The following is a 23,133-nucleotide window of genomic DNA, read 5'->3' as shown; positions in this document are numbered from 1 at the left end:
GGCAGTGGGCCGTGGTGGGCACAGTGTGGGGTGAAGCCTCGGGGCTCCTGCCGAGGTGACCATGAAGGGACAGGAGCAGCTCTCAGGGGAAAGGCTGAAGGACCTGGGCTCCCTCAGAGGTGACAACACAGACAGGACCCGATCCAAGTATCAAACACCCACAGCGGGTACTGAGGATGGACCAGACTGTCCAGCGCTGGGACAAGAGGGATGGGGAGGAACCAACCCCTGGGCATGAGGAGGAACTTTGCTGTGAGTACTGGAACCAGAGTGGGTGTGATGTCCCCCTCCCTGGCACATTCCAGAACCCTCTGGACAATCCTGTGCCCTGGGCTGACCCTGCTGGAGCAGGAATTGGGACCCAGTGGGGCTCCCCATGTTCCCCCAGCCTGACCCAAACTGGAATTGTCACAAAGCCCTGAGCAGGACCCCGAGCCCCCACCAGAACCAAAGGTCTCTCCCTTCACCCCCCTGCACTAAAAAATTTCAACCTCCAAAAAACACAAATAAGAACTCAGGGAGTTGTGGTTTAAAGGTTTTTTTTCTTTTTTTTTTTTTGGTTTGTTTTCTTTTTTTTTTTTTTTTTTTTTTTTTTGGTGGGTTTTTTTCTCTTTTAAATCAGCTTTATTTTTCTAACTGTTATTTCAATTTCCCATAGCACCTTGGCAATGTCAAAAACAAATACAAATACATGTATTATCATTTGAACACTTAAAGCATGAACCTACGTTACACAAATTTTGTTTTGGACATTTTGACAACAGGAATAAACCAGAACAGACAGTCTAAAAGCCAGATAAGTAGTTTTTTTTCTCCTTTCCTACCACTTTGAAGAGAGATCGTCAATGCCAAGGGGAAGCTGGATTCATCCGGGAGGAACAAGATGTCTGTAGTAACTCAAGCTCAATATATTATCTGAATATTTTGTATTCTATAAAAATTAGAACAAAACCCATTTATGCACAGTCTGTTTACATTTGAAGTTGCATTTTTTTTTTCTGGAAACTGTATCCATAACTGAAGTTCCATAAAAATAAACATCTGGTTCTTAAATATAAAATTTTAAAGTTGTTACAGGTTAGTTTGCAGATGGATTTTTTTTTTCAGAAATAAGTTGCTTTAACTCCATTTCAAGTCCTCCCAACTGTACATTAAAAACAGACTCAATGAACCTCTTGAAGTGCCTGTGCTAAAGGCACTGAAGAGAAGAGCCAACTAAAATACTACAACAACCCAAAATTATGTACCATCCTAAAAGGAAGCTCAGACTATATGGAATATATACACGCAAAGAAGAGCATGATAAATCATTCAGATTAATGGCAACAATCTTACGTTTCAGAAGGAAATATCAAAATTAGAAACAAAAAACTCTATTGCATATCTGTAGTAATCAAGGATTTACAAAAAAACTCATCAGAAGCCATTTCCCCCCGAAGTGCATTTCTGTTGCATCGTCTGTAATACAATGGTGCATTTTACAAATTTAAAATATCATCTGTACATACCAGATATCTCAGCCCAGGTAAATTCACCTGGGAACAGTAAAAATCGCAGACAGTTTCAAGACAATTAAGCTGATATTGACAAAGTAGTAAGGCCATAGCTATTTAACTATAGTAAAGCATTGATTAAGTCACTTATTTGCTACTGATCTGCCACAGTATCATCTTTCTCTTCTGGTTAATAGTGGGTTACTTTTTTTTTTCTTCTTTTTTTTTTTTATTTTTTTATTTTCTACAGCTAAACTGCACCATCATACTGTGCCAGGCTAATTAAAATAAAAAACAAAAACAACAAAACAAGAGCAGGAATGTAAGATACTATAAAACTAACTTAATGTTAGAAATCAAAAGAAACAAAACTTTTTGCACTTTTAATTTTACTATCACATGCAAAGAATTTCTTCTTTTCACTCCCCAGCAGAAGCACGAGAGAGTGCCCCAATCTTTTCCACACACAGTAATTTGGAAAAGAACTGAACTGGGGAGTGTATTTCTGTCCCTAATGGAAGTTCAACAACTCTGAAAACAAGTCACAGTTCCTAAAACTGAAAGTTAGGTGTGATTTGCACCTCCTGGTATTTAATATCAGCAGAGCAGGAGAGTTTTTATCCTGTGAGGGAACACCCAGAGGGAACCACGAGAGCTGTGGTCACTTGGAGTGCACCTGGAGCCCAGTGACAGGGACACTTCCAGCACTGCTGACACAGAAATCCATGAATCCAGGAGCTCCCATGAATCCAGGAGCTGCCCCAGCAGTGGGTCTGGCTCCAATCCACCCCTCTGTCCCAGTTTCCCCAGTCTGCCCAATGGTTAAACTGGTGGGGACTGATACAAGATCCTTCCCCAGCTCAGCACAGGGAGGAAAAGGCAAAGCCAGTCCCTGCCAGGTCCCAGTGCTGAGAGCTCCCACCTCACTACAGTTTCACAGCCTCTGTATCCAACTGGGAATTTCCCCCTGCACAGAAAAGAATAGAAAGACGAAAAAAAAAAAAAAAAAACCAAAACAAACCCCAAACCACAGTTGGAAGTGGTGGAAGGGAAAAGCTCACGTGCAATCCTTGCACGCAGGTGTGAAATAAATCATTCCAAGTGCCCTAAGCTGAGAGAAGTTTGGATATGCTGGGAAAAGCCAACAGTTACAGCCTGACCTACATCCAGGGCACAAGGGCTGGAAACACTCCCAGGACCCACAGAGCACCCCTTTGCCATCCCCCTACAAGGAAGATGGAGCCACAGTTGGTTGGGTTTTCCCACACCTGATGGATGACAAAGTTCCATTTCACCACTCAGGTCCCCTCAGCACAATCAAGTCACTGACACTGGATCAGGGAATTCTGAGCAACATCTGAACCAGCCCCTTCTCTCACAATTCCTCCTCTAAACAGCCAAGAGCTGTCAGCATCCCAATGCTTCCTCAACGTCCCTGAACACATCTCCCCTAAACACCCATGAACCATCCTACAGGCTTGTTTTGTTCCAGTTTGGCTGCAGGAATTATTTAAGAGCCTTTAAAATGAATTAAACTCTGCATTCATTGCATTTCAGGACTTTGACACTAAATATTTAAACTCGCCTATCATTGCAACAAGAGTAGCGTTATCAAAATAAAGGGAGAAGGGTTTGTAAGAATCCCTAAACTGTGGATGTGATCAACGATTTTTTTTACTAAATTAAAAAAAACCTCCCAAACCCAGTACAGGTAGTTTCAAAGTGAAGAGTGATTTTGGGGTTTATATATATATATCTATATATAAATATATATAAATATATATAAATATATATATATCTATATACTTCAGGACCCAAGGAAATGGCAGGAAGCTGAGTTGGGAGAGGTTGAAGTGGGAGACCAGGAAAAATTCCTTCCCCAGAGGGAAGGACTCACAGCTCCAAGCCTGTCTGATTTCAAGAAGCATTTAGACAATGCTCTTAGGCACAGGGTGGGATGTTGGGGGGGTCTGTGCAGGGCCAGGAGTTGGGACTCCATGATCCTGATGGGTTCCCTTCCAACTCAGCCCATTCTATGATTCTCTGACTCTCTCTTTTATAACATGCGTAGAAATGAACAGTTAACTGCATAAATACATTGTATTGTCTTATGAATCAACTCAAAGCAATTGCCAAGCTGAATAATAAGTTAGAGAAATGACAACTCTGGCTTTATATATATATTTATAAAAATAGATATGAGTGTTCTCCAAGCAGTTGATAGAGAATTCCTACTGAGGCCCAAGTCGCCAAGGGTTATCTGGCTAAGAAATCAGAAGATGAAAAATTTCACAGTTATTTTAACTGCCACTTACATTCATTCTATGGCAACACGAGCATATATTACTAAGATGGTTACGGAATATATCACAATTGAGTTTTCCAGTGTTCACAACTTACAACTTTAAATTTGTACACTTGCTATTCACTTAAAAAAAAAAAAAAAAAAAAAAAAAAAAAAAAAAAGAGGAAAAAAATAAAGATGTGATTCTTACTGCTGGAAGCTACTTTTCCCCTAACACTTTATACAGAACTTTGAACCCTGGTATGCTGATTTTGGCAGATTAATGCGCTGAATGTTCCTATTTCGGTCATTAATCACCCTGAAACTTAACCACTTACTGCACAATAGTGTTGCAAATTCAGTCAGCACACAGCTGGCAAGGAGCCACTGCTCCTGTAGCTTCTCTGAACACCAGGGGATTTCTTTAACTCTGCATCTTTAGTTCCACTTGAAACAGTTAAAAAGGAGTCAGTTGCTATGACATCAGCTGTAAACAACGAGTTCCCAGGAGTCTAAACCCTGATTTCTGGCAATACAGCAGCCAACAGCCTATTCCAGAGTCAGCACAGAGAGAACCCAGCCACAGCTCTGGTTTGCTGCCCAGTCATCCAGAGATGACAGTGAGTGCCCAGAGTTCCCACCTGCAAGGCAGAATTCCACATCTGCAGCTGGAATTCCAGGCTCTTCACCTGTACAGGTAACACCAGGCGCTGCCCGTCCTACCCTGGGGCTGCCTCAGGAAAACACACCAAGAAAAATGCACTAAAGTCTGTAATAAAGAAATTAGAGAAAGTAACAAGAGAGGGGAAAAAAGCAAACAAACAAAACCCCAAACCTAAGGAGTTGCCCTCAAAAGGAGGCGAGGAAAAGGGCATAATAAAAATTCTCACATGCTCCCTTTGCCTCCTTCCGCTGCGTCTACGAGACAATTTCTGCTGTCCACACACTCTCATCTACAATCCTGTATCCTGCAAAACTTATACCATAAAAAGCTTGCTGAATGAAATGTTAGTAAGGTCAAGAGACTCTACTTCAAGCTGGAAACACATGGGTTACTACAGTAGTACATTCAGTTTTCATCATCAGTGACTAAGTGATGACAACACTTCTGGCTGCACTCGCTCTGCTTGTGCTGCTGCAGAGGCCTCTGCAATGCCAGGCCATCCATGGCAGACACACCAGCCCACAAGCCAAACGTTAAATAGGCTAAAAAAAGTTCTAATTTTACAGAAATGCTCATTTTCCAAAAATAATATTCTCTTATCCTTTTTCTCCTACACCGAGAGACAGGTTAATTTGTCAACTCGTATTCTTTCACTTTGTCAAAACGCTACTTTCACAATCCCAAAGCTGATTTCAAGCAGGAAACCCTCTGCAAATTAAAAACAAAAACAAAAAAAAAAAATTACAAAAATTATAATCTCTATATTTATAGTGATTGGAATCCTCCAGCATTTGTGAAATCACTTTTAGAGATGAATTTTAGGGACCCTCCACAAACTTCTCCACACAAAAGCCACGCTCCAGTTCAGTATTTTCCCCCTTCCTGAATCCTTCCCTCCTCAAGTCTCTCTCTCTGCTGCTCTTTAAGTCCACAGCTCAAGTGAAACAGAGAATCATTGGCTGGCCCAGCGTTACTTTGGTGACCGGGGTGGCACGTACTGCTCCTTGCCGAGGCGGCGCGGCGCTCCCTGAGGCGAAGATCTGCGTCCAAACTGGCGCCTCTGTTCCCTGATTTTCCCAGCAGCTCCCCTGGGAGCTCCGCTGCCACGGAACCCGGAGTAATCCTTCATTCGACCTTCAGGCCTCTCGTGAGGAGGAGCCTTCTCCGGAGCCTTCTCCGACGTACCATTTTCTTCATTTTTGGCAGGGGGAACGATGTTGGTGCGATGCTCCCTCAAAGGTTGGATGGGGGCTGGAGGTGGTGGCTCCTTTGGGGGTTTCTGGCAAACTTCGGCGTAGCTGAGCTTGCGAGGCTCCTTTGGGATCAAGGAGAAGAGCGGGGCTGACACACCACAACCACCTCCCTGCCCATCCCAGGCATGAAGTCATGGCACGACAAGAGAGCAGAGAGAAGCTCCCAGGTGCACCATCAGCACATCCTGGAGAAAGCTGCCTGTGTCATTCCCATTCCCTGCTCTGGGCCTTACCTGTGTCGACAGGGCAGGGGCTGCAGTTGCTTGAGCAGAAGGTGAGGAGGTGTTTGTCCTCGGTGGCTTTGCAGCACTGATGGGACTGACGGATGCCGGCGGAGAAGCTGGGCTGGCCACATCCTTTGGAGCAGACACTTCTTCTGGTTTGCTCTCTGGCTGAACCGTGCTGATAAACCAACAACAATTCACATTAAAACCTACTGACACTCATGTTTCAGAGATTATTTCCTTTCTTTGAAGTCACAAGTGCAGAACAGAACAGCCACTCCCACCAGGATCTGTTCTTTCCATCTGGTGGCCTCTGAAGAAGATACCACCAATATTGCTGTCAGACTCTGGTGAGAGACTTTGCTAGAACATGCAAATGAGTCAGCAGCACCTTGGCAGCCCAAAAGGTCACCAGGCTCTGGGGACATCAGGTCCAGCACTGCCAGACAGGTGAGGGAGAGGATTGTCCCACTCTTCTGCACTGGGGTGGCCTCACCTCCAGTCCTGGGGGCAGTTTGGGTACCACAATTTGAAAAACATCTAAAGCTGTTGGGGAGGGTCTAAAGCAGGGACAAGGGGATGAGGGAGGGTCTGGGGGAATGGCTGAGGGCTCTGGGTCTGGAGAACAGACTCAGGGGAGACTCTTTGGGGGCTGCAGCTCCATCCCGAGGGGCAGCTCTGATCTCTGCTCCCTGTGACAGGGACAGAACACCAGGGAACGGCTGGAGCTGGGTCAGGGGAGGGTTAGAAGGGATATGGGTTCAGGCACTGCCCTCTCCCCAGGGAATGGGCACAGCTGCCAGAGCTCCAGAAGCATTTGGACACCACTTCTAGGGGTGCCAAGGGTTAGATTGTTCGGGTGTCTGTGCAGGGTCAGGAGCTGCACTGGATGATCCCTGTGAGTCTTTCCCAGCTCAGTACACCCCATAATTCCATGGTGTGCCCACGTTCTGTGCATACCTCAGCACCACAGGCTCAGTCTGGCTCGGGGAGCTCACGCTGGGCACGGGCGGTTGGGCAGCGCTGGGTGTTTGTTCCTCTGGAGCAGGAGCCGGGCAGGGGGACAGGGAGTCTTTGCTTTCCTGCACACAGAGAAAAAGTTGTAAAATATAGAACAATTCTCAAATTGTTCCACAATATGGGAGTGCAAGACACCTGAGAAGTGGGGCAGTCCCAAAGGCTGCTTAAGTCCTGATAGGAATTTTACTTCTTTTGGACCATTACCTCTAGAGCAATACCTCTTTATATGGGCAAAACAAGCAGTGGGTAAAACCACAACTAAGGCTGGATCACCCAGAATATCAGTGCTTAGTCCCACCAGCTCAAAGAACAAATTCATCTGGAAAGATCCCTTGCCCACACCCCACCAAACTGGTCCTACTCCCACAGCAAACATTCCTCCTTTGCCTGCTTTATTCCTAAACATCACTGAGTTTACAACAGCATAACTGCATGAGCTCTAGCTGCATTCCCACAAAAAACCCAGAGAAATGCACTATTCTATGAACAAACCAGTATGAAGTCTGGGATTAAAGCACTGGCTCTAACAAACCAACCCTTTGATAGGGAAAAGGGAGGCACAGCACCCAGATATGCCTCTGTGTGCACAGAGACAAGATCAGGCACCTTCTCTTTGCAGACTCCTTTCACAATGTCGGACATCCTGCTCTCCAGCACAGGCTCTCCCAGAATTTTTGCTGTGCTGCCAGGCAAAGGTGGGAAATTGGATGCAAGCAAGTCAAACTTTGGTGTCTGAGTCTTTGTTTCTGCTGAAGGCTGAGGTCTCTGGAGAGGGAAAACACAAGTTACTGGAGTTGAAACACCAAGCAGTGAAAGCCCTGAACAAGTGTCAGGCAACTTCCTAGAAAAACTGTAAACCCCCAAATGTAATCTGAGGATTTAAGGACTCTGCCACTCCTTTGATAACTGGGAAGCCAACAGTCTGCACTTTGTGTGACTCCCTGCAAAAAGAGAAGCAGAACTTACTGAAACTCGGTCGTCCTCCCGTCTCCTCCGACCTCTGAACACATTCCTCCTTTAACAACAAGAACACCAATCAGTGTATGTTTTAATTCTTGGGACAAATCAGTTCCTTTAAAATAGAGACACCTCACTGTCCTACTGCCAGCTGTTTGTCAGAGCAACTACCAGCTAGAGAGTGAAGCTGGAACCATTCCTACTCCCAGGTCAGCATTTACTATTCCTGATTCACTTAAGCATCAATTTTCTCTTATCACTCAGTTTTCTTGTGGCTGCTCCTTACAGAAATATATTTTGTGCTGGTGGTTGATATCTTTGTCTCACACAAGCTGCTGTGTGACAGCAAACACAGGACACAGCCCTTACCTGCCCCTGCCGACGCCGTAATCTCCGTTCTGCTCCAGAGGTGCTGTAGGAGAATCCTTCTGGGAATACCCTTGGTCTTGGTGCCCAGTTAATGAGCTGTTGTGTCTCTCCATGACAAAATTCCTTGAGCTGGTTCTGCTCAGGTCCCCCATGGGCAGGGCCCCGGCACCGGGCGGCCCCTCCGGGTGCTCGGAGCTGCTGGAGGAGCGGAAATGGGGCTTCACCCTGCAGACACAGAGAGGAGCTGTGGGACCCCCGTGCTGAGGAACCACACCAGAACCACCACCAGCACCAGCTGACAGAAAAAACAGACCTGCAACCACCAGAACTCCTGTTTGAGATTGCTGCCCAAAAGACACTGAGGGGAAAAAAAAAACCCCAAACCTCAGACAACTAAAAAAATTCCCAGGGGTCACAGAAGAGCCAGAAGAACCCAAAGAGGAATTTTTCCTTTGTCTGGGCCTGCAGCACTGGCACAGGGCATTGGAAATGGAGCTGGAGAAATAAGCCAAGGCCAAGGAACAGACTGATCTGGCCAGAGGCAAACAAACTGAACTGAGACACAAGGCCAGGAGTGACTGAACGTGGCAGATCAGGCCAGGGCAGTTGAGCCCCACCATGCATGGCCAGGCTCAGCCTGGCTGCTCCCATTCCCAAAACCCAGCACTGACTCTGCAGATCCCAACCCCCAAATGTTTCACCCTGTTATCGATTATTCAGCATTAAAGCTGTGGCTCCTTTGAGCACAGAGCACAGCTCTGCACACTCAGTGCTGCTGCAAGTTCAGGCTCAGGGTCTTAAATGCAGAATTGTCCAGAAAATCTCAGATACAGCAAAATATGCAACAGTTTTCTGGAGCAGCATTCAGGTGTCTTCAACTGTTTTTTACTTTTGCCCCTCACTGGTTTTCTATGCAGCATTGATCAAAAATAAGAACTCTCAATTCTCTCTCCTTTGGTAAACTCTGCACATCTCATAATTTAAGGACATCAGGAGGATTTTGCACACTCATCATTTTAAAATAATTTCATTATAACATTCCATGAAATCAGAGAAACTCTCCTAGAGCCAGCCAAAGTATGATTCCTCCATCTCCCTTTCCCACAAGGATGTTGCAACAAATCAGCACAAAATAAATACGAGTGGCTTAAACAAATGTTTAGCTACAGAGAAAACTCCAGCACTTAACTATTAACTGTCTGTACCACAAAACAAGTCAGGTTTAATAGTCCAGGACAGAAATCAAAAAGCAGCTAGAAGATGAACTCTCTAAACAAGCTGTTTTGCAGTTCAAGAGATTTGCTGAACAGAGATGAATTCACACTTCCCAGCTTCAAGACGTATCAAGAACCAGTTTTAAGGGCCCAATAAAGTTTAAGTTTTCCATCAACAAAAACCATAGGGAGGAGGTGGAGCGAAGTCAACTAAATCCTTCCATTTTGTCCAAGTTATTCTCAAAATGGCATTTTCTCAAGTCACTGCTCAGCCCTCAGATCTCATAATCTTACCCGTCATCGAGAAGGCCACAGTCTTGTCTGGGCAGAAGAGCAAAGCAGAAAAGATGAAGAAAGATAAAGGAAGGAAAAAAAAAAAAGAGCAGAGAGAAGGAGAAATGATGTGAGAGCAGAAGGAAGAAGAGCAGGAGGAAGGACAAGCAGGGAGCACAGGCTGCCCAGCCTCCAACTGTGACCTGTTCTCTCTTAGCGCGATACTTGATCATCACTGGGCCGGCAGGACCCGCACAGAGTCACCCTAAAGCTGCAACTTCAAGTACTCAAGTTTTACAAACTGAAGTCTTTACATAACCAGGATTTTAAAAGCTTAGGGTTATAGAGATGTGATGTATGAGGAGGCATTTCAAGGTGCTAGTACTTGGATACACACAGTTCTTGCACAGTTGCAGCATCTGTACTTCCATGAGGGTCCATATACCTGAGAGCTTTTCAGGTTTTAAGATTGTGCACAATTTAAAGTAAAAAAAAACAAAAAAGCCAAACCACCTCTGTCAAGATGTGAACTGGGAGCTGAGCAGCTGCAATTGGAGCAGCTGCTCCATCTTCCAGGCAGAGTCATGTTCCCAGTTCCACAGTCTGTGTTAAGACTCTGCTGAGTCACCACAGACCAAAGCCTGAAGTTCCCTTTCTGCCAACAGCCACAGACCTGAACTGCACCACAAACCCACTCACGGCCCTGGCAGCTGTTGGCTGATTTCTCCAACAATACCAACAGCAATTCCCATGGTCCCAGCCCTGTGCTGCACACAAACAACTCCCACCCCCACACATGGGTTACTACTCCATTGTATTCCCAGAGCAATTGCTCCAGTAATACAAAGTGTTTCCTCCTCCCCAGTGTTTATATCTAAGTCCTTACAGCTCTCAGGAAAGATGGGGATAAAGCAAATAAATTACAGGAACAGCCCCAGCATCGAGCAGTTGGACGCAGCAGTCAGGACAAGCAACTCCCACTGCAGGAATCAGCAGCTCCACAAGCCTGATCCCAGCAGGAAAGGCTTATGGTGTGCTGCAGGAGTTTATAATCTGTGTATAACAAACATAATTACAAGTATGACCTTAAGAGGAAGTTATTTATTTGTCTGCAAAAATTCCTCTGAGGCTTTTAAAGGAGTTATCTTTCCTCTCTCCGGCACTTTGTCCATTATTTTAGGATCTTAAGCTGCCACCTTCTACTTCATTTTTTAAAATTAAGTTGAAAAACATCACATATTTTATAAAAAAAAATAAATAATGTGGTCCCATCAGAAAACACTGCATGTGGCATGCAAGGAACACTTGAGGATGTCAGTACTGTGTGTTTTACAGGAGCAAACACCTGGCAGAATTCTCTTACCTATTCCTGTGGAATGGGCGACCTATACTCAGAGAAGCAGCATTTGTTTTATATGATCCTGGTGTATTAAAGCCATTCACAAATCCACCATTGGGAAACGGGGCCTGCAACAGACACAACAGTCTCAGTGGCTGAGCTGCAAAGAAAATGTCTGCAGATTAATGATCAGCTTCAGCAGTTACTCATGGCTGTAATTTCACACTGGGCTACAGCATTGACTGTGGTGTGAACTCACTACTCCAGCCAAATCCCCACAGGGTCACGGTCTGCATCTGTTTTAGCAGTTCCCCCATTCCTGGAAAGGCTATGGGCTCTTCCAGTAACACAAGCTGCAGAAAAATGGAATTTCACACCAAAATTCCTTGGAAATACGTGGCAGCCAATGGCGAGACTGGCGTAAAACAGAAGGATTCTGACCAAGAAACTTAGAACACCCACTCATTCTTAGTGATTATTACTCTCCCTGATGGGCTGAGCTCCTGCTCCCCTTCTCAGCAGCTGTTACTCACCAGTGGTGTCTCAAAGTAAGGTGCAGGATTTGGAGACCACGTCTGAGGCACAATGCTGTAAATCGAGTACTGCTGAGGGCTATATACAGGCTGCATAAACAGGGGGGAGGCAAACTGGGCTTGGGTCTGCACAGGCTGGGGATACACACTGGAATCCACCACCCGGTAACCATTCTTAGCAAAAAATGTGTTGATGGCTTTTATCCTGGCCTGCAAGAAAGTAAATTACACCGTGAGTTAGTTGGGAGAAAAGGGGAATTGTGGAATTTTTCTTGCCTGCTGGAGGGATGTGAAGGTTGATTATTGCTTATGAATAAGAGCTGATGAAATCAGTTCAGCTCATATTACCACAGCATGATAAGGGGAAGGACACATGTTGCTTTAGCTGGGTGATCTGTAAAACTAAAGATAAATAATGCTTTTTACAGCAGGAAGTGTCCAGACTCCAATCATGACAGCTCCTCTCACAGTACATGCACTTTGCTCTAGCTGCTTTGTGCAGCAGCCAACTCAAGACTCACAGTGGCAGGAATCCCTCTCCTAAGCTCTGCAGACCCAGATTCTGGGGCAAGTGGAGAAGGGAAGTCAGCACAGGAATGTATTTCACCCCCCCTGGGAAGCAGTGCTGTGAGTAACCAGCAGCCACTGAACTGTAATTTGTCAGAGCTCCCCATGACCTCGTTCACGTTTCCAGCCTCCAGAGCCAGAGTTATGGACTATCCCCCCGTTGAATCCTTGGTTCACCTTCATCCAAACAGAAACAACACAATTCAATCCCAACAGAAACAGCAGCTAAAGCAGCCTCACCATTACTGGCTTGCCCTGAAAGGTTTTCACTTCTTCCCTTAAGTATTTGAACGCCTGTAGATACAAAAAAAGATCAACGTTAGAATATCTTGATGAAGTTGTACTTCCCAAAGGATGTTCCATGATTTAACAGAAATGTGCAGTCATGTGCTTCCCTGTCAGCCCAGCTAAATCCATTAACACTTCAAATTCAGGATTCTAGTGCCAGTCATGGCCAGTGAGCACCGAGGCAACAGCCAGGCACGAGAATCATAACCCCACAATCTCTCAAACTTTGCTCTTACTAACCAGAATCTGCCAGTAATCTCTTAAAACAACAAAAAGGGGATCAGCAAATATTTCTTTTAGCTAGGGGAAACACATGTGCACTTTCCTTGAGCAGGGGAAGGATTAGAGCTGGGGTGGCAGAGGAAGGCAGCCTTACCTGTTGCGCGTCTGTGTCAGACTGGAATGTAACGTACCAGTTGTTGTTGTGAGCAAACTCACAGCTTATCACCTTGGGGCAGTTCTCGTTCTTGAACAGAGCCTTCACCTCCTGGGGAGAGAAGTTCAGGGCCCTTGTACAATGAACACTAAAGTGACTCACATTTATGCTCCAGCTCCTCAGCTGCTGCTCTCCCGTGACCAGGGATGGTTTTATTCCCCTGACCACATCACCCTCTACCTGCTTCTTCACCCACAAATCCTAATTCAGCCCCTTGGGCTCCCAAGATGAAACAGAGCAGACCCAGCTGGTAAGAAAATCAATATCTGTGTAGACCTGGTGATATTTTCACATGAAACAGGTAGGAAAAGTGTGACTTTAGATCAGCAGAGTCATAGAGACAATGATTCCATGGAATATTTCTAAGTCAAGGCAACCTGACAGTTTTGCAATAATCAGATTGTAAAGAGAGGGACAAGCAGCTCCCCAGTATTTGCATTAAAAGAACTAATTTAAAATGCTGGTAGACAAACACCCTGTGTTACGACTTTAAAAAACAAAGAACTAAATCATTCTGTTCACCAAGTATCAGGAGGAATTTTATTATCCTCCCTCCTCGGGCATAATGAGCTCAGCTCATGCTGGGGCTCAATGAATTAGAAATGTTTAGTAACATTTCTTGCTGCCAAAACAACCGTCTGACTTCAAGTAAAGTTATTGCTGTGACAAATTCAGCCTGAATTCCAAGCTATGCCCTGGACTGATTTATTTTTGGATCTGAAAAGAAACCAGTTCAAACTTCCTTCCAGAAAAGTCAAGCTAGCTCAGCTTTGGTGGAAAAAAAGTTTACTTAAGAAGGTTTAAATATAGTAGTAAATAATGGGAAGAGACAATGGCAATAAGTTTTTGTTTTGACTATTTTGACAACGCACCCAGGTGGAAAAAGTTACTGCTGTGGTCTAGAAGAAAAATATCCATGTTTAATCCAATTAAAACACCAGCTGACCTTTTCCTGGTGCTGTTTGAAGCCCTGTTGAAGACACCTTCCAAAACCAGTAAGAGAGTTATTTATTTCCTTTCTCTTTATTTACCTCTATAGGTGTTGTTTCAGGGATCTCACGGAGAATGATAATACATCGTTTGTGGTTTGGTCTGACTTTCTCCCCCCTTTCATCCACTTGTACCATAGGAGAAGCTGAAAATAAAGGATAAAATTTGGATATTTTACACATCTCAGCAGTAGCAGACTCTCTCATGGAACTTGGAACAAAGAACGAGAATTCAGGAGTTTGGAAGAGCCTCCTACTCAGTTAAGTTCCCGTCACCTTTTATCAGAACAACAAACCATAATCAGTTCAGAGACTACAACATCCCTCTGAAGCATGGAAAGATTCTCTGTGCTACTGATATAGATACCAAAATCCCAGACTTACATCTCAAAACTTCAAGAATAAGGTCCATATCCGTTGTCAGCTTCTTAATCCCTTCCATGTTGGCAATTGTCCATATTGGAACAAACTGATCACTGTCCATCTGAGACATCAAGTAGAGATCCTTTGAAAGATTCTCTCTAAAAAGACATAAAATTATTATTTAATAAAGATCCTGAACCTGACTTAGAGAAAACTCAAAACAAGAGGATAACAACAGGCTTAAATAAATATTCACCAGTACCACTCACAACCAAAACATCCTCAGATTTTCTCTCCTGGAACAAATCCCAGTAAATCAATACAAAGCAGAGCAAAATAATTTTAAAAACTTAATGAAATTCCAGTGTCCTACATGTTGGTCTGCAAAAAGGATCTGCCAAAAAGGCTTCTGGTGCCACACAGTGAATGATCTCAATGTCTTATGACTGTGGAGCACAGATTTCATCCTCATCCAAGGACAGGCTGCACAGACAGGACTGAAACAGCTGGAAGGTGCCACGGGGCTTCTACAGCACATCAGCAAATGCTGGTTTGTGGTTTTATCAAGATGATTGTACATATCAAGCCATGAAGAGGGATGTTTGTCAAGGATTTTATACCAATAAAGGGTTTATACCAAGGTGGGTTAACTGCACCTACCGTGAGAAGCAGAATTCAAGTTGTTTCCTCAAACATTCTCTAATGTCTTCTGTGGACACAGTGGAGCTGCCATCACCTGAAAGGGACCACATCCACCATCAGCTCCCACTTTCATGGCAACAAGACCAGGCAAGGTTCATTACATCTCATTACAGAATACAAGAATAAATCTCTCTGGGTAGGACCAAGAGGAAAAAAAGCTCATCCCAGATGCTTAAAGACCCCCAGACCACAACCTCTCAAAATTACTCTGATCCTACTTTTTGGCTACGTGTTGAGGCCATACTGGAGCTTCTTGGACATGTCAGAGCTCCAATTTGGTCACACCACACTTGGAGCAGCTCCAGGGGGGTTACAGACACAGACAGCAGCATTTGAACTTCAACACTCACCAGACACTTCATAGATTTGGTACCCCAGATCTTCAGTCGCCAGGACAATTCCATTTGCTGATGCCTCATCAACTCCTGTGCCATTTCTTGTGGCTTCACAGGACGGGGAATACATCACTTCATACTGCTTGCAGCTGTCCTCTGAGATCTCTATGTTACCTGGCAAAGGAACACACCAACAGCAGGAAAACTCCTGTCAGCTTCAGAGTATTTCCCATTTGAAAAATTCTGGCTACCAACATTAAAACAAATAGGTCCAGAAAGCTGTACCTGAGAGGGTCTAACCTTAGCCTGTATTTCTTAGACTTTGTGTTGGATAAAACTTATACCTCTCCAATTTCAGGAAGATCTGGTGTGCACTAGGCTCTCAGGGAAAAGTAAATAAAAGATCCTGAAATTGATCCCCAAAGTGGCAGAGAATCTAAACCCCAGCCTTTCCACATGAAATTTAAAATATTTAAGCAAGGTTCCTAAAAACAAGGGATGAAAATTGCTTACACTGCCTCAATTGCTTCACTTTGTTATGAAGAGACAAATGAGTTTCTGTCAGGCAAAGCACAAACCCAGCGCTCTCTCCTCACTTCTGCTGACTTACCAGAAACCTTTGACAAGGCCACACAAGCTGAATGTTCCCTTCTTTATCCCTAACTTTTACTAAACCATTTTGCAGGCAATCTCCTGCATCCTCTGCCATGCTTTGAGTCACCTCAGCTACACCTCAGATCAAGTCTGAGCCAAACAAGTGAAACCAACTGAATCCTCAGCCCCTGTGGTAAAAAGATGGGAATGGGATGCAGTGGAACAGCCTGAATGGAAAGGAGTTAACCATGGATACTGCACAGGGTCTGCCCCACAACAAATGCTCCTGACAGTTCTCAGCAGCACCTCGGTGCCTCAGGATTGCAGGTGGCCCTCAGATCTCATTTTACTGTTCACAGGGTCCAGTGGATGCTCAAGTGCAGCAATGTCACGAATCCATTTCCACACACTGAGCACCCTGGTCCCCTCTTAGCGCGTTACAAGGTCATCACCAGGCCCCTTGAATCCTGCTCCAGCAGAGCTCAGACACCTTCCTGATCCACACCCCAGTGCTGAGACCCACCACTCTTATAAACCACCTTTCTCATCTTCCTTTCACACATATTGCTCCATCAGCCTTTACAGCCTCAAGGATGAGAGCCAGAGGTTGCTCCTCACAGCTGAAGTCCCCAAGTGTCCCCCAGGAAGGGCCACATCACCACCCCTGTCCCAACACCTCACCCTCAGCTGGAGTCCCCTGGGCTGCTGCTGTCTCCTGCCACGTGTGCTCTGTGCCATTGGTGGGGGGCACGGCCTCACCACTGCCCTGGGGCACTTCTTGCCACACTTTTGCGTTGGGGTTCAAGCCAGCACCTTTCGATGTTACCTGCTGAAGAGACCACAACACTCTGGTTAGTTGGTTAGTTAGTTAAAGCATCAGAATTCAAGCCAGAAAATACAGGTGAATTTAGTGATTGTCTCTAGAGTTCCACATCTCAAGTGTCTACCCAGCTATTAAGCACCTATGTGATTTTTTTTTTTTTATTAATGAAAACAGGAAAATCCTTGGTATTTTCCAAGTATTTCGTTTCTACCTCCATTAGAAGTGTTGCCTTCAACCTCTCTTTATTGACATCCGACAACATCAGCGGAGGCAGCGGCTACTCGGCAAGGACTCTGGGAACTCATAAGCTTTTAAAGACTTGACTGTCATAATGCTCCAGTCCCCTTTCACCAGAAAGGGAAATTTTCCCTCCTCCAGACCCCTTCCTAGAAAGGAAGGTAAAAAAACATATGTCAAGGAGAAGAAACTGTATAACTTAACGGAATTAGTGACATCTGTACTAACCAAGCATCACCTGTGCTGTGCCAGGATTCCTCCTGAACTTACCCGAGTCTTACCCCGTTCCCCCAGGAATCTTACACACATCAACAGACACTAATCATTTCCTTAAAACTTGTAACCAAGGAGATTAAAGGTTTTGAATTGCCAAGACAAACTTACACACCATCCCAGCCTGCTGGGGAGAGAACAGGATCTTCTCACTTTGGGTCTGGGCAACCAGGACCATAATTAGAGCGAGAGGGTTACCAGTGAGACAGACAAGAACTGCAAGACTCCAGCCTGGCACCTGACAGAGAGACACTCATTCCCACAGCATAAGATAAGAGTCCTTCAAGGCCCCTCTCCCAAAGCTGCTCAAAGGCATTTGGGTGAGGAATTCAACAATCCAGCAGCAGCATGGAGGAAAAACATGGCTTTTGCTCCTTTCACATAGCGAAATAATAATTATAGTTACAGGGTAGTGAATAAAATTACCCTTTTGCAAAAATTCTCCCCCCACAAGATATCCCAACACCCCTCAAGCAGCTGAAACAGTTCTTCCAGCCACTGAACGATGCTCCACTTCGCTGCTGCAATTTGCTGGACTTTAAAAGGTGAAAGCCATTAATCCAGCTCATATCCACAAACGCACAGATAAGCAAGTTGGATATGTCGGAGGCCAAGCTCCTGTATTCTGAAGTTAAGGAGTGGCTCACTACCAGGCCTCAAACACACAGCACAAGGATAAGGAAGCAGTTGCAATAGCTTTAGAGATAATTCCTCTGCCAAGGTCACACCTCGTGCCAGAGCTGTTTGCTGCAAGGACAAGCTCCAGTTCAGTAACAAGAAGCCTTCGAACACTGGAGAGGTTCAAGACAACCATGTGAGAAACAAAACAAAGACCACGGTTTTTGCAAAGCTCTGAGTTTCAAACCCCCCACGCACAACTGATTTAATCCACATAGCAACAGTCTTCCCCTCCCGTTAATCTTTGCCCAGGAGCAGAGCTGAAAATTGGAAATAGTTCAGGGTGAAAGGACACACGTGCATTTCCCCTTTGCAGATTTCAGAGTAGTTGTTCCCCAACAAAACAACCTGCAAAGCAAAACCCAGTAACCTGCTGCACCCACAGGCTCTGTCACTGCAGTTCAGCAGTTCCAAATGAAGTTCTGCTCAGTTTTTGGTCACTCCTGGGGCAGCATCATCCACCCAAATGGGCTCCTGCTCACAGACCTGCTCCAGCAGGTCCCAGTTCCTTGAATTTACTTTTCAACAAAGCAAAAAGTGACAAGACACATCCAAGAGATGATTCATTCTTTTCTAAAAATAAACTATGCCTCACTACCTACATCTCTGAGAGTAGCACTGAGCTCAGGCCTAAAGTAATTTGAAGGAATAAATATGATAAAGTGAAACTGAAACACTTTGGCGTGGTTACTGCATTTCTGGAGGTGATTGGGACTAAAAGCAACTCTGATGAAATGATGAATGGATCATGAACACAATGGCTGAGACACACACCTGGAACAGAGCATGAGCCACTTCCCCTTGTGCTAGAAACAGTGAGCTGTAACAGCTCAGCAGGACCCAGCCCTGCTCTCACTCATTTAACAGCAAAACCCCACAGACTGGAGAGGCTAAAAAGTCCCTAATTTACATCAGCTTTTGGGAAATCCATGCTGCGCTCTGTGAGCAAAACCGCTCCATCCTGGCCAGCGGCTCTTCAGAAGGGAAGGCCAAAATATCAATTCTTGCTTATTTAACTGAGGCTGCAAACGCCGAGCCCGTGGGATTGGCTGCAGCACGATCCTCCCAGCTGCTATCGGGAACTTTCATGACGAGGTTAAAGCTTTACAGAGTGACAAAGGTTGGGAACACTCGCTGGGATCCACGAGCTGACAAAGCTCTCCTCCTCAGCGCAGTTTCCCCTCTCGCTCACGTTACTTCCAGCAAATGTGGATCAAAGATTCTCCTCCAGCAACTCCTAAAAATTGGCTGTTGAAGAAAATTATCATTCTGAAACACTGGAAAGGATATTTTTTTAATTGTAATTACATCTAAATTACACTTAACCAGATTCAATTAAGCTAACAAAAATGCAGGAAGTCAAGAGTTTTAAAGAGTTCAATTTTAATATTTACTCAACTTATTCTGCAACCAAAACCCTTAACCCAAAGCTTGTGACAGATCTCCTAGAGTAGACAAACTCTCTGAAACAGAATCAAAGCAAAAAATCCAGAAGAGAATTTAACCAAACTTGTGAGGGGAGAAACTCACCCTTTTCCAGAAATGGAAACGTAAGCAGATGGAAAAACCCCAAGGTCAGCAAAGCTACGGGAGGCAGCCAAGAGAAGCCTTGTGCTGGCTGGGGGACAGGCAGGTAGGGACCCTGAGGGGCTCAGACACCCTGTGACCACCTTCTCTGAGGAGAGTCACTGTAACCTGCTCAGAGCTCATCCAGAGGCTGGATAAGGAGAAATCGGTGTCAAACCAGCAAACAGAGCTCCTTCAGAGCTGCTGGCAGGTTTCAGGTGCTCTCAGTGTCCCAGGTAACTCTTTGCTGGCAGGTTTCAGGTGCTCTCAGTGTCCCAGGTAACTCTCAACCTCACGGTAATTTCAGTGGTCACAGAAGCACTGCTCCCACCAGGGTTTTTCATCACTTGGTACAAGTCCCCTGTGTCCAGGGCACCCCTTGGAAAAGCCAAGGCACAGCTGTGCTGTCTGAAGGTGTCAGAGGAGTGTGAACAGGGGCAGTGGGGGGGTCACAGGAAGCCTCACCTGCTCCAGAGGGCCAACAACACTCAGTTGCTTCCCACAGTCCTGAATTTTTAACTATGAATCATCATTTCACCCACCTGAAACACACAGACTCCCATTTCCCCAATAAATTAAAAATATATGGAATTAGGAGCATATATCTCCATATGGAGTGGAGCCCTGCAGTTATTATCAATTCTATTTCTCTCAATGCATTTATTAATATTCCCAATGCACCTAATTATTAATTGTTAACAGCACAGAGATGCTGGCTTAGAGGGAATAAAAAGGCTGCCCCAAACATAAATGTATGAAACAGCATGAGCCTTATACAGCCCTGACACAGCCATCACTGCAGAGATCTGGAATTAAAGGATGTTGAAGGAAACCAAATTCTTCCACACACACTGTGAAGGGCTCAGCACAATCACCACATTTACACCTCAAGTAGGTCTAAAACCAACACTGACAACTACAGCAACTCAGCCAATCCCCCAGAAAACCTCAGGACTTCTACCCATCCTGTGCCTTATTTTCCAGGCATCCCCAAAAATGCCCAGATAAAGCTGTTGTCTGCTCCCAGGCATCCAACTGCAGCATTCCAGGACACCCAGCCCTGAACTCCAGTTCTCTGTCCTGGCAGTGAAAAGAAACCTCCAGAAAGCCCAGATAGCACTCAGCAACTCAAAATTAAACATTATCGAGGCTTCCAGAATGAAGATCACAGAAACTCCCAACATTATCAGAGGAAGATCAGAGTTGAGTTTGTGCTTTAGGACTCTCTAAAAACCCCAAAGTGCTGATGAGCTGCAGCTCATCCACAGCACCAGCAGCCATGTGCTCCCTGACATGGCCCAGCTCCCGTCCCCATCCCCGTCTCTGCATTCCAGAACCTGCCTCGTGCACCCGCTGCTCGCAGGGGCCTCTCCCCGCTCAGCCTGGATGAGGCAGCTGCTCATCGCCTCCCGTCAGCCCCAGCAGTTCCTCTTCCAGCAGAACGCTGCGATCCCCTAATTCTCCAAACCTGTCACCGTGCTCATGACAACTTTTATTCCTCTCTGCGAAGCCAGCTCGGAACTGGGGTGATTCGTTTAAGAAAGAGAACGTTGTTTCCCAAAGTGCTTTATTTATAGGTTCCCTAAGCACGGAGCACATGTCGGTGTTTGTGTGTGAGCCCAGCAGCACCACCTCAGCCGTTAGGCGAACAAAACCCCCGAGCCGAACCCTCCCGAACCGAACCCTCCCGGGCAGACACAGCCACAGCCACAGCCACAGCCACAGCCACAGCCACAGCCACAGCCACAGCCGCAGCCACAGCCGCAGCCACAGCCACAGCCACGGCCGCGGCCCAGCGCCCGCCCGGCTCCCTCCGTTAATTCCCCCCGGCCCCGGCTGCTCTTTGCTCCCTGCACGTTTTGGGACAAAACTCGGTGCAAAGTTTATAGCGGCCACAGGATTCGTTCAGCAGAAGCTGAAAACGCTTCACCGAACCCCGTGAAAGGCCGCGAGCAGGTGAAGCCCCGTTCAGGACACGGCGCCCGCCCTCCCCGGTGACCTCCAGGGCCCGCCTGGGCCGCGCTCCTCGTCCCGCCCGGAGCCGGCGCGCCGGGGAACGGCAGCACCATCCCCTTCCCGCGCCGTAAACCACCCGCAGTGTTTCATTAACGCAATTAACGAGGCGCCGCGCTGGGGGCCGGCCCCGCGGGGCCGCTCCGCGTGTGGAGAGGCCGGGCCGGGCCCGCTCCCGGGAGGCCTCGGGGAGGCCCCGCGTGTCCCGCGTCACCTTCACGGCCGGGCCGCGGCGGCGCCCGAAGGTCACGGCGGCGCCTCCCCCGCCCCCTGCCCCGGCGGAACCTTCCAGAGCGCCCCCCGACCCCCCCCCGCCCGCCCCGCGGCCGCCGCCCCCGGATCTGCTGTGTCAGCCCCGTCCCCTCCCCCGGCGCGGCGTGCGCGGCCTCCCCTCCGCCGCCTTCTCCTCCTCCTCCTCCTCCTCCCGCCACATGGCCCGGCGCCGCCACCTCACCTCCACGAACAGCAGCATCGCGCCGCCGCGGCCGGCGGGCCCGCGCTCCCCGGTGCCCGGAGCGGCGATCGGGACACGCGGGCTCCGCCTCCGGCCGCGCCGCGCCGCCCGGCCCGGCCCGTCCCGCCCGCTCCCCGCCCGCCGCCGCCTCTTCCGGGGGCACCGAGCGCGTCCGGGGCACGGCCGGGGCGGACCATTCCCCAGCCGAGGGGGGGTTGCGGTCGCCCCGCCGGTCTCCGCCAGGGGGCGCAGTGGCTGCAGCGCCGCGCGGGAAAAGCGGCGTCCCCCGCGAAGGGAATGGAAGGGCCCTGAGCCGCGCCGTGGAAAATCTCGGATTTGGCGTTTTGGGGAGTGTTTTTGGTTAGGGGTTGGCTGGTTGGGTTTTTTTCTAATTACAGAAGTTAAAATCCTTTATACTTCCAACCGCCGCACACACCGCTACGGTCAGGCCCTGCTCAGACCCCACCGCCCGCCCCGGCCCCTTTTTTTCCCCAATTTTCCCAGTTTTCGGGCCAGCCGAAACTGGGAAAATTGGGGAACAGGCCAGCGCCGGCACTGCGATGCCGCAGGTCCCTTTTCCCTGTGTCCGTGCCCGGTGACACCGAGTCGGGGGTGGTGAGGGATTGTCCCCTCCCGCTGTCCCCCATCCCTGTCCCTTCCCTCTGTCCCCCATCCCTGTCCCCTCCTGCTGTCCCCCATCCCTGTCCCCATCCCTGTCCCCCATCCCTGTCCCCATCCCTGTCCCCATCCCTGTCCCCCATCCCTGTCCCCCCATCCCTGTCCCCCCATCCCTGTCCCCCATCCCTGTCCCCCATCCCTATCCCCTCCCGCTGTCCCCCATCCCTGTCCCCTCCCGCTGTCCCCCATCCCTGTCCCCCATCCCTGTCCCCCATCCCTGTCCCCCATCCCTGTCCCCCATCCCTGTCCCCTCCCGCTGTCCCCCATCCCTGTCCCCCATCCCTGTCCCCCATCCCTGTCCCCCATCCCTGTCCCCTCCCCGGATCCTGGCCGCAGGTGGGGAAGGGCCCGGAGCAGCTGCCAGGGCTCCCCCCGGCCAGGAACGGGTGGGGAAGTGCTGGGAAGGAGCCGTGGCTCCGGTGGGAATGTCACAGGATCAGGATTTCCTCCAGACAGCACCGATATAGACAGGGCACAGGGCACAGGGCACGGACCCACCGCGGGGTCCTGGGGA

The 23,133-nt window shown here is 47.6% G+C and overlaps 1 protein-coding gene across 3 annotated transcripts; it reads right to left on the bottom strand.

Annotated features, from left to right (window-relative positions):
• Positions 1-528: 528 nt before the first annotated feature.
• On the bottom strand, positions 529-22,023 carry LARP4 (La ribonucleoprotein 4). Of its 3 annotated transcripts, none has more exons than XM_083880922.1 (17): positions 21,942-22,023; positions 16,932-17,106; positions 16,579-16,726; positions 15,319-15,477; positions 14,927-15,002; positions 14,288-14,424; positions 13,946-14,049; positions 12,855-12,965; positions 12,431-12,484; positions 11,624-11,833; positions 11,115-11,218; positions 8,265-8,489; positions 7,905-7,953; positions 7,545-7,703; positions 6,879-7,000; positions 5,928-6,096; positions 529-5,756 (listed from the first exon to the last, which is right to left on the bottom strand). In XM_083880922.1, exons 2-17 carry the CDS (start codon positions 16,980-16,982, stop codon positions 5,412-5,414), a joined length of 2,223 nt encoding a protein of 740 aa, XP_083737048.1. In that variant the 5' UTR covers positions 16,983-17,106; positions 21,942-22,023; the 3' UTR covers positions 529-5,411. The 3 variants fall into 3 exon arrangements, with proteins under 3 accessions (XP_083737048.1, XP_083737049.1, XP_083737050.1); XM_083880923.1 differs by having other exon boundaries at positions 16,579-16,723; XM_083880924.1 differs by lacking the exon at positions 16,932-17,106 and having other exon boundaries at positions 21,942-22,006.
• Between the last annotated feature and the right edge of the window lie 1,110 nt (positions 22,024-23,133).

This window comes from Zosterops lateralis, assembly GCF_965231275.1.
Source record: "Zosterops lateralis genome assembly, chromosome: 32".
Lineage (NCBI taxonomy): Eukaryota > Metazoa > Chordata > Aves > Passeriformes > Zosteropidae > Zosterops > Zosterops lateralis.
Note: the sequence above shows the minus strand (reverse complement) of the source record. Positions and strands in the feature narration are given on the sequence as shown.